At 32.9% G+C, this 16600-nt stretch overlaps 2 protein-coding genes across 2 annotated transcripts; one reads left to right on the forward strand and one right to left on the reverse strand.

Annotated features, from left to right (window-relative positions):
* Positions 1-1357: 1357 nt before the first annotated feature.
* LOC133851839 (uncharacterized) lies at positions 1358-5260 on the reverse strand. Its single transcript, XM_062288433.1, has 6 exons — positions 5100-5260; positions 4728-4886; positions 3457-3537; positions 3199-3327; positions 3024-3101; positions 1358-1688 (listed from the first exon to the last, which is right to left on the reverse strand). Exons 1-6 carry the CDS (start codon positions 5209-5211, stop codon positions 1612-1614), a joined length of 636 nt encoding a protein of 211 aa, XP_062144417.1. The 5' UTR covers positions 5212-5260; the 3' UTR covers positions 1358-1611.
* A 7783-nt stretch (positions 5261-13043) lies between these two features.
* On the forward strand, positions 13044-16566 carry LOC133851409 (protein IQ-DOMAIN 19-like). Its single transcript, XM_062287828.1, has 4 exons — positions 13044-13530; positions 14114-14353; positions 15013-15576; positions 16027-16566. The coding sequence occupies exons 1-4, from the start codon at positions 13231-13233 to the stop codon at positions 16045-16047; spliced, it is 1125 nt and encodes a 374-aa protein (XP_062143812.1). The 5' UTR covers positions 13044-13230; the 3' UTR covers positions 16048-16566.
* Positions 16567-16600: the final 34 nt, after the last annotated feature.

Genomic DNA, 16600 nt, shown 5'->3' on the forward strand with positions numbered 1-16600 from the left:
TCCGTTGAAATATGGCTTTATTGGCTGAATTTTGGCCTTACTGGTCAGATTCCAATTGTTTTTACCGAAATCCGACCAGTACTGTCGGATTCCGGCAATCGAATATCAAAATTCAGGGATCTTCAGCGATAGAGTCGGGCTACCAACAAACTCCAATGCCCGGTGGTGGCAGATTCCCTCAAACATGCGTGCAAGAATGTAGAGTTTAAATCCAGAAAACGATTTACGGTTTTCAAAACTAAATAGGCTTTTTCGATCAAATTAAAAATGATTTCCATTGAGCATTATTTTTCGTTTCCACCAAACACCGTAAAATGCAAAAAACATTTTTCAAAAAAAAATTTACGCCGAAACAAACGGAGCATATGTCTTCTTTTCTTTTTATATGCTCATTTATTCTCTTCCTTTATCCTTATCTTTGTTTTCACCCTATTCTTTTTTTTATTCTCCCTCTTTTATATATATATATTTTTTACGCTCCTTTATTTTATTCTCCGCTTTATCCTTTTCTTCATTTCTGAACATTCTTTTCTTAGGAGCCGATATCTATTGGCTTCTGTGGTTAATTAAGCTCCCAAGTTCAAACCTCATTGTCCTTTAAATAAATGTAAGATTAAGATCTGCTTAAAACTAACCTACTAGTGAAGGGATGTATTCGAGCTAGCAAAGTCGAGCAAGATATTTGGCTGCCGAACTCGACTCGACTAATAGGCCACATATTTGAGCCGAGCTTTAAAATTGTATTCAAGCTCAACTTGCCAAGGCCCTAGCTTATGATGAATTGATCCCACAATACTAGTTTTCAGACCTTGTAATGTGAACCAATACAAAAAGACAAAGATATTTGGTTTTGGCTTCATTGCTTTTTAAATAGCACGGACAAAGTTGGAAAAGATATATGATTTTTATTTTTATTTATTTATTTAGTTTAACTTTAGTTACTTTATTCTTGCTATTTAAAAAATATGAGTTTCTCATATATAAGAAGGACACCAATTCGATGAATTACTCATAAAAGTTTACATCCGAATAGTTCTAGTTGATGAGAGTTACTTTGGAAACACACAAAAAAAAGAGTCAAAATCATTAGCTCTTATTCTCTAAATTTCAACTATTCTCTGTATTAGGCCAGATTCACGTGAAATTTGCCAGAATCTGGTACTCCGGAATCCGGCTATAGTAACCAAAATCTGGTGAAAATAGGCAGAATCCTGCCGGCCAGTGACGAAATCTTGTCACCGGTGGTTTTTCACCGTTGGTGATTTGTTTATAAGAGCTAAACACCGAAAAATATTTTTTAAAAAATTATTTTTTCTGAAAATTAATTTCATTAAAAATATTTTACAATAAAAAAATATTTTACACCGAAACAAACGAAACATAATAGACAAAACCACTGTTAATATTCGTACATGTATATATGATGTCTATATACATACAGCAGTCATCCTCCATCTATGACTGGTTTGACTTATTTATACAAACTTTTTCTACATAAAAATCGAGGTAAATAATGAAAGGAACAATACATGACCAAATGAATCTCGTATATATAATGAAAGTAGAAGGTAGCTAGCCGTAGGCGAGAGACCCAAGCCACTACTTTGGAACCTACTTACACAGAACCATACCCAAGGAAACCATGAAGATAGCTATCCAATGGAACTTTCCTGGCAGAAATGAGGTTGCTGGAAATGAAAACACAAAAGAAAAACATCAGATTTTTATGTTTCTTAATCTTTAATTAAGCCCTTAATATTGTACGTATTATATATATATATATATATATAGTCATGGGCAGATCGATAACCCTATATATAGTGTAAAGGAAGTAGCACATATATTTAATGCATTTTGGCTTAATTTCTATGTAATTCATTTGATCTTGCTTATAGTGTTTAGTCTTGAATTAAGTCATTTTACATATTTTGCGGTCTGATTTAACTCCAAACCCTAACGGAAGGGTGACAATATTGTAAAGAATTGAAAGTTGAATACACTAAATTGAGAGTTTTGAACTTTGAAAGGGTAATTACAAATATCATAAAAGTTTAAAAGGGTTACTTAGTGAAGTTTCACTTTTTTTAAAAAAAAAAAAAAAAAAAAAGAAGGAAAGGTCATGATTTAACTCGAGTAATGTTTCTTGCACAACTCTTACATCACTTTTGCATAGCTCTAACTACTCCTTTTTCTTTTCTTTTTTTTCTTTTTTTATGATCAACTATTGGATTTGTTTTCCTACATGTGATCGAACCTTAAATATTCAATGGTTGATCTTAAAAAAAAGTTGTTAGAGTTGTGCAAAAGCTATATAAAAAATATTACTCAGTTTAACTCACCTCCTAGCCTTCAAGATTATAAACTATTATTATTATTATTATATTTATGACGATGACAATATTTTTAATAATAAATCAAGGCACCATGAAATGCTTATTCCTCTAGTTTATATGCTCATAGGCCTATTAGGCCATAGGCATCCTCATGCGCTTAGAGCATTTTCAGCAATGTTATGCATTTTACCTAATAAAAAAACATTATGTTTTTACTTTGCCTACTGTTTTTTCAATTAAAAAAAAAACCAACAAATTTTTTATTCCATTCTCTATATTCTTTAAATATTAATTTCCAATACTTTTTTTTTTTTTTTATTGTTTTCTTAAACCACCAAGAGAAAAGAGAGAGAAACAATTAAAAAAATAATACATAAGATATATTGCTTGCCTTAAGCAACTAATAAAAAAAAACCAAAATATGTACGTGTTTTAGATAAAAAGAAAACAAGTTATTAGACATGATTTTTCTCTTATATTAGCTAAAAATACACAATATAAAAATTCTAGAGCATAATATTATCCATATATATATATATATATATAGGTTGGTTACGTTCTACCCACTGATCTTGCATTTTGGACTAGACTTAAACTAGGATCATCAAAAAAGAGACCAAAAAAAAAAAAAAAATTAAGGCTGAAAAAGAACATTAGGAGGAAACACTTTTGGGCGTTGAAAAGACACACCTTGACCAGTCCCAGACCCAGTCGAAGTAGTTTTTGCAACTGTAATCCCAAGCCTTGAACAATCAGATCCAAGTGTACCTTAATTAATTAAAAAAAAAAAAAAAAAAACCATCAGTTTTTTTCTGGTTACTAATTATTTGTTAATTATGAGAACAAAACAGGTTTAGATATTTACATTCACTGTAGCATGGGAAGACTGAGATGTTTAGAAGATTAGAGTAACCGGCCGAGTTGCATTGACACGTGTGTGTATAAGTCTTGTTCCTGGTGCATGTCCCTTCTCCGCAATAGACCCAGTAGCAGGCTATCAAATCAAATCAAATCAAATCAAATCAACAAAGTCAAATTAAACATCTAGAATTTGATAATATATATAATATAATATATTGGTCAGTTTAATCAAGACGATTAATTATGGCGTGGACGTGCTTACGGTCAAAGAAGGAAATATTATGTGGGATCTCCTTTTCTGGAACCGGAGGCGGGGCTGGTTGGCACCCGTAATTAAGTGTGCCTGCAAAAACAAGAAAAAATAATCAAAGGCAAATTGGAATTAAACCCAAAAATAAATAAATAAATAAATCTGGTATGAGGGAATTAATAACAATTTTCAACCATGCAAATATGCCGAATTATTGTTCCTAAAGATGGTTAATTAGGTGTAGGGGTGCAGCTTTAATTGAATTTTTACCTGCTTTTAATTAGAAAAAGAACAGAGAGAGAAGAAAAAACAGATTCACTTCATCTTTTTGACCATATATATATATATATATATGTATGATGTTAATCACTTTTAACTGTTTTATGGCGGTCCGTTTGAGTATTTGATTTTAAAATGTGTGATTTAAAAAATAATTTTTAAAAATACAACTAAGTATTTGACATAAATTACAGTTTAACTTTTAAAATTACAGGTTAGTTTTTAAAATTTTACGTTTTCAAAAAATTAACCCAATATCTATGATTTTAAAAAGCAATTTTGTACGTTTTTAAATTGTAATTTTTTAAAAATGCAATTCTCAAACGATTCATTTTTTGTGATTTGATTTAAAATCACATTTTTTGTTTACAAAATTGCAATCCAAAACCCACCCTTAGTCAGAGGCGGAGCTCTTGATCTCCCAAGCCCCAAGGTTTTCCAAATAAATAAATAAAATCCCTAAAAAATTAAAATTTTTATACCTAATTTTTTTTTTTTTTTTTAGTTTTGCCCTCTTTTTTTTTTTTTTTTTTTTTTTTCACTTTTACCCCCCTCAAATCGCAAATGCTAGCTCTGCCCCGCCCTCACCCTCTATATTGCTTGCGAGCTCAGCATGTTGCTTGCATGCACTAACTTAAGTCAATCAGTACTTAACCAATTTTATTATGCAATTATGTTGGCGGTTGAATTTATAAGCTAGGTAATTTTTTACATGATTTCAACACAAAATTAAAGGTTTAAAATTGAAGAATTTGATCCGTTTAATTAAATAGATTGAGTTATGGTTGACCTATATAATCACCTATACTTCAACATGACTCGATTCCGACATGGAAACAGGAATTATCACTCTTAATTACATTAAACCAACGGTTAATTTTTACTGTTTCATTTTAATAACGGTCTAATAAATATAATGGAAAAACTGCTACTATTGTATTTAGTTAGAAGAAAATGAAGAGATCAGAAGAGATAACTATATATATATATATATATATACTTACAGTTAGGAATCACGCAGGGAAGAAAAGTGAGATTGTCATCGTCATCGTCATCACGGGTTCGCTTCCAACCAGATTCACATTCACACTTGAAGCCCAAAGGGTAATCTACACCAGCTGTGCAGTTTCCCCTTCCACATTCCACTTCATCACACACCTTTTCTGCAATTCAAATCCAAAAAGGAAAAAAGAACTAAATAATGGAAAATTAAAATCAATATATGTGCTTTCTTGGGTATTTATTTTAATTAATATCTGGTTTTTCTAAGATAAAAAAAGTGTGTTTTTGTGTTTCTATGCGTGTGTTTGAGAAGGGTGTTGGTGTTTCCCAAAGAGAAAGTAAAAACACGAAGAAGAGGATCGATGAAGTAGTACCAAAGAAAGGATCAAGAGGCCATGTATAATTTGTCCCTAGGGCAGTCATGGGCAGCAGTACCAGAAGCATAGCTAGGAAAACCACCAGATTAGAGGAAGCCATTTCTTTCATGCACAGAGAGAGAGAGAGAGAGAGAGAGAGGGGTTGTGCCTGTGAATCATATATGAAGGGTATATAATGATGATATAAGAATTTGACATTTTCTTCAAAAGAAGCTTCTGTAGACTTTTTAGACCATCTCAATATGTGGCAGGTCTTTTGGTCTATTACCTTGTTTTACAATCTAAATCTTTTGTTTTGCTTTTTCTTCTATTTAATTACTTATTTATATATTTTATCATTAAAATGTGGACAAGGCATCTGTTATTTATTATTTTCATAAAATATGAATTGTTATGTGAGGTTTCAGAGGTTGTTGTAAAAGAATTAGTACTCCAAATTTTTTTTTTATTAAATTGATGGATATTTATTTTTAAAACCAAATAAACATACTTAATTAAATTGACAAGAATTTTCAACTTCTAAGTTCTCTTACTTTGCCGAAATCGTGCCCTTTAGTCAATTTTTTTTGTCTTATAAATATATTAAAACTTTAAGAGAAGATTTATTTCATCGCCCGTGATTAGGCTGTAAAATAGGGTTGAACGTGTAAATTAAAGCAAACATTTATAGTTTAAAACCATGATCATTGGAGACCATTTAGCCTAGCTCAAATATCCTCATCCTCTATTAGTTGGCCATAATGACTCCAATAAGAGTTATCCTATTTCGAAGCATGCACAATTTTCAACGTGTCTCCCTCAATAATTATTTGTTGGAACCCCAAATCAATGATAAAAGGTATTGTGGTACACATAGAGGTCATAACAAACCTCTCAGCGTCGATCTCTAGCTATCATTCTCACACCCATTTTCTTATTCAATTATCAAGTTGTAGCATTCCAATTTATTTTGATCACCCCGGCCTTTTAGAAGTATCTTCCATATCTATTTCTCTTGTCGAGTGTTTTTCTCCATGTTATTCCCGAATACGAACCTGTGTCGCTTGATGGAATTCCTCTATTGAATCTTTTGCATTTTTTACCAACTTAAAATGGTCATAGACTACAAAATTTCTACGGAACCAAACCCTTCTGACCAAAGTAACTACCAACTCAAGATTGTCGTCATCTAACTTTTCCAACTCCATCCATACATATGTTGACAAATTGCAGCTCCAAATAATATAACCCGGTAATTTATATGTATTTTAGACATGATTATAATTAGGGAGTTAATTAAGCATTATATTAAAGTTCCGTATTTTACAATCTAATGATAAAAAAGATAAATATAGTTTGTCCAAATTTGAAAAATGCTCTTTGTTGTCCAATTGCTGACCTATCGTGAGTATCATGACGTCGAAAGTTCAATTAGAATCATCTGAAAAAATCAATTTGATCGAATATTTTAATTTATCACTGCTTTCGACCATTCTCACAAGCATTAATTAAAAACCAAATTATTTTTGTGACAAGTTAACCTTCCAATTTCTCTCTAAATTTCGTCTGAAGAAAAAAGTCAGCGGAGAGATGGCGGTCCATGTCTGCCACTGTGACCCTTTCATATAATGCTTCTCACATCTGCCAAACGTGAAGAGGACGTGGCTACAAATACTGTAGTGTACGTAACACGAATTTTTTTTTGGAAAATCGAAATGCCACGTGTAGCTGTAGGGAGGCTTACACACGTCAGTTAATAAAAAAAATAATTTTAGAAAAAAGTTGATTTTTAAAATATATCTTATCGTAAGGTTGGCGGTTAATTTTTGACATAATTTTTAAATTGCAACGAATTTGATACCGAATTAACAAATTAGAGTTAATAATGAAAGAAAATATAAAGATTTTACGTGGTCTGATTTATGATTTACGTTCACGTGATAAAATTTTAAATGCTGCATTTTACTCTTATTGAGTTTATAATTTTACAATACAAAGGGTCTTTATTTATAGGGAGGTGGAGAGAATAGAAGATGTTATGAGAGATCAAATCAAATTAGATATAATGTATTCAAATTTGATTTAATTTGATTTGATTATAATCAAATATAATAAATCAAATCCCATAATATAAAATCAAATCTAGTAATATATTTTAATAGAGAGGTTTGACCCGTTTAATTAAATGAATTAGATTAAGATTTACTTATATAATCTTATACTCAAGTTTCAACACAACACGAACTCAACACGTGACATTCAGGGTTGACAATTTTTTATATGAAATTAATAGATTAAAATTGATAAATTTGATCCGTTTAATGAAATATGTAGAATTATGATCGATTAATTTATATAGTCTTATATTGTTTCTCTTTTAAGACCCAAAGTAAATATTAGAACACGAATTGTCACCCCGATTGAAGGAGTCGTTTTCTTGTTTCTCTGAATGACTTTTTCTTGTTTCTTTTCAATAAGAAATCATTCAATTGAGCGTGTTTCGAAAGTTAAAAAGAAAAAGAAAAAGAAAAAAGAAGCAACCCTTGGAATTCAACAAGAGTTTTGCAGAAAAAATCAAAGCTTTGTTAAAAATATAAGACAGACAATTAGGTTTGAAATCAAAGCTTTGATCAGACGCACGCGGACCTGGAACAAAGAGACGCACGCGGCACGCTCAATGACAATGAATTGCCTGCAAAAAGGATTTATTGAGGATATATTAATCCTATCAAATCTCAATGAATATGAATATTAGAATTGGTACCTCTCTTTTTTACAGTCTCATACGCGAATTCTAACAGTGCTTCTACCATTTCAGCCTCCTTTAGGTAGTTATCGTTGTTTCTAAGTGGGTGCTCAGATATGTTCGCCTTAATCTCTGTTTCTTTAGCTTCTTTAATCGCTTTGAGCAACTCTTTGAGAGGACTGGATCACTTGTTTAACCAATTTCTTACCCTTTATAATTATTTTAGCACTGTTTTACTTTGTTTTTGGTCTATTGTTGAGGAGCCCACTTCTTTTTCGTTTATAGGATCATCCATTTTCTCTTCCTTTCGGAACAATAGTGTAAAAGATTCTCTCCGGTCTTCCTCTATAACCATTTTCTTATTTAATTAATTAAAAAAAAAAAAAAACTAAGTATACGTCACTCATACAGTCAGCATCATCAGTTAGGTAGCAGTTATGAACTGCTGTTAATATACCAAAGTTTTAGTGGCAATTTTTATATATAACAAAATACACTAAAATAAATTATTAGTCAATTATTATTAAATTTTATATAAATAAAAAATGATGTTTAAAAAGGTTTAGTGTGCGTGTACTCTAATATTATACGTGAAGTTAAAAGGATAAAGACATCAAATTATAATCTTTAATCGATGCATTTACATACATTTTTCTCCACAATTTGCAAAATGCATGGATCACTATTCTCTCTCTCTCTCTCTCTCTCTCTCTCTCTTTTCTTCTTCCTTTTTTTAAAAAAAAAAAAAAAAAAAAAAATTAAGAAGTTACATGAAGGGTGTGTTTGAAATTGTGGTTTCGTAAATAAAAAGTGTGATTTTAAACCAAATCGAAGAAAATAAATCGTTTGGTAATTGCGTTTTTAAAAAAGTATGAATTGAAATCTGCTTTTTCAAATCACAAGTAAGGTAATTTTTTTTGAAAATATAAAATTTTGAAGGCTAACCTACAATTTTAAAGATTAAATTGCTATTTTATCAAACGCTTAATTGCATTTTAAAAAATTATTTTTTCAAATCGTACATATAATAAGACCCATTGAGACGACAAAATTGGCTTCTACACACAACCAACTGAAGCATTTGAAGTTTCTTCTTCTTCTTCTTCTTCTTTTTAACAACAGCTTTAAAACATGTATTAGTACAGGATTCCTAAAAAGAAAGATGTTTCACTTTAAAAAATAAAAAGAAGTAAAAATATATTTTACAAAATATTTAAAAATCTAGATCATTTTTAAGCAATTGTTAAGGGGAATTATGCATTTTGTTTTTCAATTTTATTTTTATGAATTCCTATATATGTAAGGGCATAAATATGATCCCAATTCTGAAATAATATAAAGAGCCGGCAATTTATAATTTTTAAATTAGGAGAATCCCTAAATTTACTAAAAACATTTTTATGCATGTCTTGATCAGATTGTCAAAGAGGCGGCAATGTATATATAATCAATCAAACTGCCCGTCTGTTTCCGAATTCGTTTTGGAGTAAAAAATAAAATAAAATAAAATAAAAAATAAAATCCAACAAGGTGAGAGGTTCTAGAAGACCACTAACTTCCAAAGTCAAAATTCCACGAAACTCAACGAATAATAAAACAAAAACAAAGAAATTTTTTAAAAAAATAAGAAAATCTTCGGTGGATTTTCAAAGGTGATGGAATAAGTCAACACAGACGACGGAGACCATGCAATGTGAAAGAGAAACAAAATAAATCAAATGCATGATTTTCTCATGGAGGCTGATGGCTATGGAGCCTTCTCTCTCTTACGTTTCTCCAGTGAAATGCTTTTGAGGGCCAAGGCTGTTGACACGAGAGGCTCTTATAGAAGCTTCAAATAAGGGGAAAATTATATTTAAGTTATGTTTGGTACGTGAGTGGTTATTTCATTATAAAAATAAATATTTTTTTATTAAAAATATATGCATGAAATGACCATTTTTTCTAAACCCTATGTTAAATCGGTAATGACAAGTATTTCAATGAAGATAACGAAATATATTAATTAAAAAATATTAAAAAATTAATTAAAAACTTAAAAAAAATATTAAGAACTTAAAAAATTAATTAAGGGAGGAGGGGGGCTAAATACACTTCTGGGCTTTGAATCTTAGAAATTTTATTTTTTAGTCCTTGAATTTCAATTCGCATCATAGATGGTACCTCAATTTTGAAAAAAGACTGAATTAGTACCTTAGTTAAGTTTTCCATCAAAAAGCTAACGACCCGTCACGTATCAACCCCTGAGGGTTGACACGTGTTGTAGTATAAAAAAAATCTTTCAAAATTAATTCAACAAATATTAAAAACTTAAAAAAATTGAAAAATTAAAAATTAAGGGTTTTCGTCATTGGTGGTGGCCGAACCACCCCCAAGGGCCACGAGGGTGGTTTGACCACCCTCAGGCCAACCGATTTGGGGGTGGTCGCGCCACCCCCGTGGCCCATGAGAGTGGTTCGGCTACCCTGTGGCCCATGAGAATGGTTCGGCCACCCCATGACAAGGAAAAAATAAAAATAAAAATCAAAGGTTTTGGCCTTTAGAGGTGGCCGAACAGTTTGTCTAGGAGTGGCTGAACCCTCTAAAATTACCTATAGGAGTGGCCAAACCACCTCAATGGGCTAAAACGCATCATTTTTTATTTTTTATTTTTTTCTTTCTATCATGGGGTGGCCAAACCACCCATGGGGGCCACCCCAGTCCGGTCATGGCCTCTTTTAATTTTTTTTTTCTAGTTTTATTTTTTTTTTTTTAATTTTATAATTAATTTTTAAAGATTTTTTATTTTTTATTTTTGTAATTTATTATATTTTGACATGTGTCAACCCTTAGGAGTTGACAAGTAACGGATCGTTAGTTTTTTGATGAAAAATTTGGCTAAGGTATTAATTTGGTCTTTTTCAACACTACAATATCATTTGTTATACGAATTAAAACTCAAAATTAAAAATTAAAATTTTCAAAACTCTAAAAACCTGAAGTGTATTTAACCCTTATTTTTATCGTCAAATTTGGGTGTCCTACTTCCAGTCGCTCACCAACATTGGCGGCTCGCTCAGCCGCTTCGTCTGCGAGGAGTTCGTGTTCTCGTCGCCTAGTTCTCCGGGACGAAGTTCAGTATTTCACAAATCATTTCTAATTTTGAATTGGAATAATTATTTCTCTTGAATAAAAAAATTCAAAAAGAAGGGTCCAACTTATTTCTCTTCAAGGCCAATGTAAAGTTTCTAAGGCCCATTTGATCAATTCTTGAAAATTCCTTTTTTGGGCCAAAATTAATTTCCAAGTCCAAATAGATTTTTCCAAAGTGGTCATGGGGCTAAGCCCACAATTATGCCCAAACCTTTTATTTTGTAGGGGACTTCATTTTATAGTTAGTTTTTTAAAAAATAAAAAAATAAAATTTGGAAAGAGCTAGAAATCAAAAAGGGTTTTCAATTCCGACCCCAACTTTTGTCAGAAATCTAAAACCAAATCCAACGCCCCTTTCGCCTACTGGCAGAAGTCAACTTGCATGTATTATAGGGGTGAAAATGCGGGTAAATAATAATTGCTCGCATTCACTATTTACATATGCAAATATGAATAATAGTTTTAGGATATGCGGATAAGATTAATAACCGTATCTACTTTCCCTTTAGTTATAATATATATTATATATATTTAATTAAATTCACTAAAACGATGTTGTTTTGAATTTGGTAAGTTTATGACATTTAGGTTATGTTAGGTTTTTTTCATTATCATCTTAAAGTCATGCCTCACTACATTTACTCTTTTTTTTTTTTTTTTTTTTTCTTTGGGTAATCAAAATTCCGATTACTCTATAAGACAATGACTCTCTATAGCTGATAATTGTGAATTGTGTAACAAATGAAATCATAATTTATTTCAGCTTGCATATAGTAATAACCGCATTATTTAATCTTACATATAGATTTAGATAGCTAGTTATCCAAAACGCCAATTACTTCATATGCAAATAAAGGATAATAATCGCAATAACAGCACAGATGCAGATAGTAATCGCATAATGCGAATACAAATACCTAAAAGCGATAATTGCATTCTGCGGATGTAGATATTGCTAATAACCGCATTTGCATTCGCATTTTTTCTCCTAACGGGTTAGAATTGGGTCGGCGCACAGGGCAACAACTAGGTTACAATCGATTTGCACAATAGTGTTCTACATTTTTAAAAAGTTAATTGTAATGTAATAATACAAATAAAAACAACAACAATATGACCTACAAGGATGATGATGAATCGATGATAGATAGATAGATAATGATAAATTGAGCTTTTAACAAGAAATGTTATTCATATTGCTGTGTTGTCAGCACCATATTATGAATCTGTTTGGAATTGCGATTTTAAAACTCATTTTTAAAACCGTTGTTAATGTTTGGTAAAAAGTGTTAAAAAGTTTGTTTGTTTGTGTTTTTTTTTTTTTCTTAGCAATTGAGTGTTTGAATAATTCAAAACAATAACATTAGTATAAAAGTGTGGTTTTATGTGCAAATTACCAACAAGGACATTGCTTATAGTGCGAAAACATGACTTTGGTTTAAACTCATGCGTTTTCAAATAAGCACCTCCTAACCTGCTATTAGCGATAGCGCAATTTTTTACATTTTTAGAACGAACGATTTTCAAATTGCAATTCCAAAGGCTCTTTTTTTTTTTTTTTTTTTTTTTTTTTTTTTAAAAAAATAAAACGCATATTATCCGTACGAAATCGCAATTCCAAAGGCACTCCACGTAAATATTCTTTCATTCTATGCCAATTTGGAGGGTTACTCTTAAGGGAGTTTGTCATAGCTAGACCTGAAAACATGTAGAATTCAGCTACAAAATCACCCCAATATTTCACGAGGCCTAAGGGCAACTTTCATGTTTCGATTGCGCTCACACTTGGCTGATCATCTGGATTGTGGCCCTTGGCGCCCAGGCGAGGCCTCTTAAGTCTTAAGGAAACAAGAACGGAACAGCTGCATATGTAATATGGTGAATATTTATTAATAACTTCAATAAACTTCACCATTGAAAACAAACAAAAGTTGGGGAGTTGACTGATTATTCCATGCCAAGACATTCACTGATCAGATGATATACGGCCCTTCGCACCTGATTGAGGCCTCACAAAGAAACAAAGGTATAGCAGTTGACATAGCCCATGCACACGAAAGAATCTTCAAGAGTTTGGCAAATGGCTTCATCAGGGAAAGCTTTGCAGGCCATAACAAGTAAACAATGGCATATAATACGTACCACAAACCCACGTCATAGTCATATGAAACAAGTGTCCACTCCAAATAATCACCAAACTATTCATAAACAAGGAGATTTCTCTGTTAAATTTTACAAGTAGCCTTCATTTCCAGCAGCCGTGTGACAGAGATGGGAAAGGCAGGGAAATGGATTAGAAACTTTTTGCTTGGGAAAAGGGAACAGAAGTACAAGAAGAATGATTCTTCTTTTTCTGCTGAGCATCATCATCCAAGCACCAAGCCGGGGAGTCCTAGAGTGAAGAAAAGATGGAGTTTTGGAAGAGCAGCTGGGAAAAGGGCATCCCATAAATTTTCTAAATCACTCGACTCAATTGAAACCACCAAACTTCCAATTCAGGCCACTGCAGAAAACGATGATGTTGAAAATGTAGCTGCCACAAAGATTCAAGCTGTCTTCCGTTCTTATTTGGTACAAACATCCGTCTTAATTTCTAACAATCTTAATATATAGTGTTAGTTTGTGGAGATTGTCCGGACGGACAGGAGCCCAGGGAACGCCAGTTTCAAGGTGTGTCCGGACGGTCAGTATACCCCGTATGGATAGAAGCTCCAGGAAGTGCCTATTTGGGCATGTCTGGACAGTGCGATGATGTGTCTAGACATGCGGGGCGTCAAGCTACGGAAACCTAGGGACGTTTGGACGGTCAAGGAGGGCATCCGGACCCCGCCGTCTAAAAAACTCTTGTTTCTATTCAAAGACCTGTTTTGAGACTTTGGGTGTATGGAAAAATAGTGGAGAAACCATAGAGGTCTTTTATAAGTTCTTTTAATACAGGTTTTATAGAGGTTTTTTGAGTATGAGAATTTGAATAATTTAATCGTCGTCTCTGTATTGTAAAAGTATCCTTATTAGTTTTCTCCATCATAGTGAAATCTGCTGCAACCCTGTAGACTATAGTGAAACATATAGAATTCATATGTGAAAAGAATGTGGACTGACATAAACATAATTGATATGTTGTTTCATCATCTGCCTTAATCTTTTGTTTCAGGCAAGGAAAGCACTGTATGCTTTGAAGGGACTTGTGAAGTTACAGGCACTGGTGAGGGGTCACCAGGTAAGAAAACAAACAACTGCAACTCTGCGGCGCATGCATGCGTTGATCTCCATTCAAGTTAGGGCACGGGTTCAGAGAATCCAGATGGCAGAGGAAGCACATCTTGTTGTCAAAAGGGAACCATCCATTCATAAGAATTTCATTCAGGACAACGGCTTCAGAAGAATGCGTAGAGTAAGTCTGATCATTTTGTTTAAGTCAATGAAATATAATAAATGATTTAAGCAGTGTAATTCCTACTATTCCTTTTGGTTGCTGGGAGAACTTATGTCCACAAGTTGTAACTAGGCTCTGTTTGTTTCGGCATAAAATGTTTTATGTTGGCTCGTACGGAAAATCATCAAATATTTCATATAATCGGAGGAGCTACAAGGAAGAGAAAAAGATGACGAAGATGACAGGTTTTCAATTTCAGGGGTGGGATTAAAATCCAGTGCAATTGACTGCTCATATTGCTTACAATTTGGATAGGCAATTGTGAGAGGACCCTTGTGGCAGCTACCTGGGCGAGCAGGTTTTTTGAAAACCCGAGACTTGTTCAGACAAATAGGCCCCATAAATGGCCCTCTCACAATAGTCCATCCGAAAGTGTAGGAAAGCGGTGAAAAATGGTTTACACATATTAGAAGCCTAAACCATTTTACAACTAATAAAAGTTATCTTTTTTTGTCAACTAAAAACATTTTCAGGTTTACCAATATTTTACGCCGCGCCAAATGCTCAAAACCGAAACAAACAGGCCAAAGAAATAAGGATAGGAAAAAAAAAATCGATCATCACTACAACAACTTTGAATATCAGAGTTTCATTTTAGTATGGGCATCTTTGTGCAGGAAAAAATGGATACAAATCTGGATGAAAGTCAGGGAAGCTTAAAGAGCAAAAGTGGGTATCTGAATCATTCACAAAAGGAGAGGATAGAGCATGGGTTGGCGACATATTATTCTGGAAACCTTTCCATCTCAAGGCGAGAACATGAATACAAGGAGTATTCCTTTACAGCACATAACAGCCCCCAGCATTATCTGCCCACATCTGACCTAAACTCTACAGCAGCCTCTTTAGCTTTTCAGCAGCCTGATTGCATAGACGTACCAAACTACATGGCCAAGACAGAATCTTCGAGGGCTAAAGTTAGATCACAGAGTGAACCAAAGCAACGACCAAATGGTGGGATGAGGCAGAAAATTAAGCGAATGGATTCAACAGATGGAAGGAGTGTTCCGTTGGATAATCAAATGCAACGTTTATCTTCACATTCCAAACGCTTTAGTCAAGAAAACTATGACCCCTGGTTTGCCAAGTTCTATCCTTCAGCGAGAACCTCCAACAGCAGGTCTGATGCATTTACCACTGCCAGCACTGATTCCAACTACTACAAATCTCTTGCATATGAGGTAAGAAATCTACTCACTTCTGTTAAAAAGATTTTTCAATATCAGTTTATTATGTGTGTGTCTATATATATATATATATGTTTATGTTAGATTAGCAGTTATTTACTGGTAATTGCAAAATTACATGTCTGTTAATTGTAGTTTCAAAATTTTAGTCTCTCTCTTTTGTTAGAATAGATTTCAAAGGGTGTTCTAGTTTGGTTTTGTTTTGTGCAAAACGCAACCAAACTAGAGAGGATTTTTGAGATCCATTGTATCCTGAAAAAGTATTTGCTTTGACCCAATGTATAACAATTCATTAGATTTGGTGGGGGCAAATAATTTTCTAAGGAAAGCGACTCAGTAACTCACCTTAGGAGCATTTAATTTTTTGTTTTCTGTTTCTGTTCTGACAACTTCAACTTGTTTTCTTTACCATGGTTGTCTAATTTATTTCATTCATGAATGCAGCCCCATTTGACTCTATACTAGCCATTCTTGATTACTCTTGACCAATTGAGGAACTTCTAAAGGAAGTTGCTTGTAGGGTAGACAAATGAGTCAAGCTTCAACTAAACAATGAGTAGGCTGTGACACAAATGAAAGAAAACAAATATGTAACGGATTGATTCCTATATACTCTGCAACTTCGTTTCTTTCCTTGGCTGCTCGCATGGGAAGGTGTTGTAATACAGTGAAGAAACTGAAAAGCTGCAGGTAAATTTGCCAGCATAATCTTTGCCAAAAAGAAGAGGAAGATAAGAGGCATTTGGTTGGTCAAATCCATAGCACGTATAAGAGATTATTTTTGTAATGAACAATGTATATATTCACTCTGATTTCTGCCAGCTACTGCTTAATTTCCTACTTTTGTCTTCTGGTCTTTGTAATGTCATTGCAATGGCTCCACCTTCTTATGTATACAAGGTCCAATTAGATTACAAAAAATTTGGACAAAAGTGCCAGCCCCCAAGGATGAATACAAACTTTTTTTTTTTTCTTTGTTTTTTTAATGTTTGTTAAAATGTTTTGGAGAGTGCTTTTT

This window comes from Alnus glutinosa, chromosome 12, assembly GCF_958979055.1.
Source record: "Alnus glutinosa chromosome 12, dhAlnGlut1.1, whole genome shotgun sequence".
In the NCBI taxonomy this organism is placed as follows: domain Eukaryota; kingdom Viridiplantae; phylum Streptophyta; class Magnoliopsida; order Fagales; family Betulaceae; genus Alnus; species Alnus glutinosa.

Coding starts and splice junctions, on each gene's coding strand:
- LOC133851409 (XM_062287828.1), top strand. CDS start 13,231: ATGGGAAAGGCAGGGAAATGGATTAGAAACTTTTTGCTTGGGAAAAGG. Junction 14,354..15,012: donor GCTTCAGAAGAATGCGTAGA/GTAAGTCTGATC, acceptor ATCTTTGTGCAG/GAAAAAATGGATACAAATCT. Junction 15,577..16,026: donor ACAAATCTCTTGCATATGAG/GTAAGAAATCTA, acceptor TCATGAATGCAG/CCCCATTTGACTCTATACTA.
- LOC133851839 (XM_062288433.1), bottom strand. CDS start 5,211: ATGAAAGAAATGGCTTCCTCTAATCTGGTGGTTTTCCTAGCTATGCTT. Junction 3,538..4,727: donor TCCCTGCGTGATTCCTAACT/GTAAGTATATAT, acceptor TTGTTTTTGCAG/GCACACTTAATTACGGGTGC. Junction 1,689..3,023: donor TGGGTCTGGGACTGGTCAAG/GTGTGTCTTTTC, acceptor TTTCATTTCCAG/CAACCTCATTTCTGCCAGGA.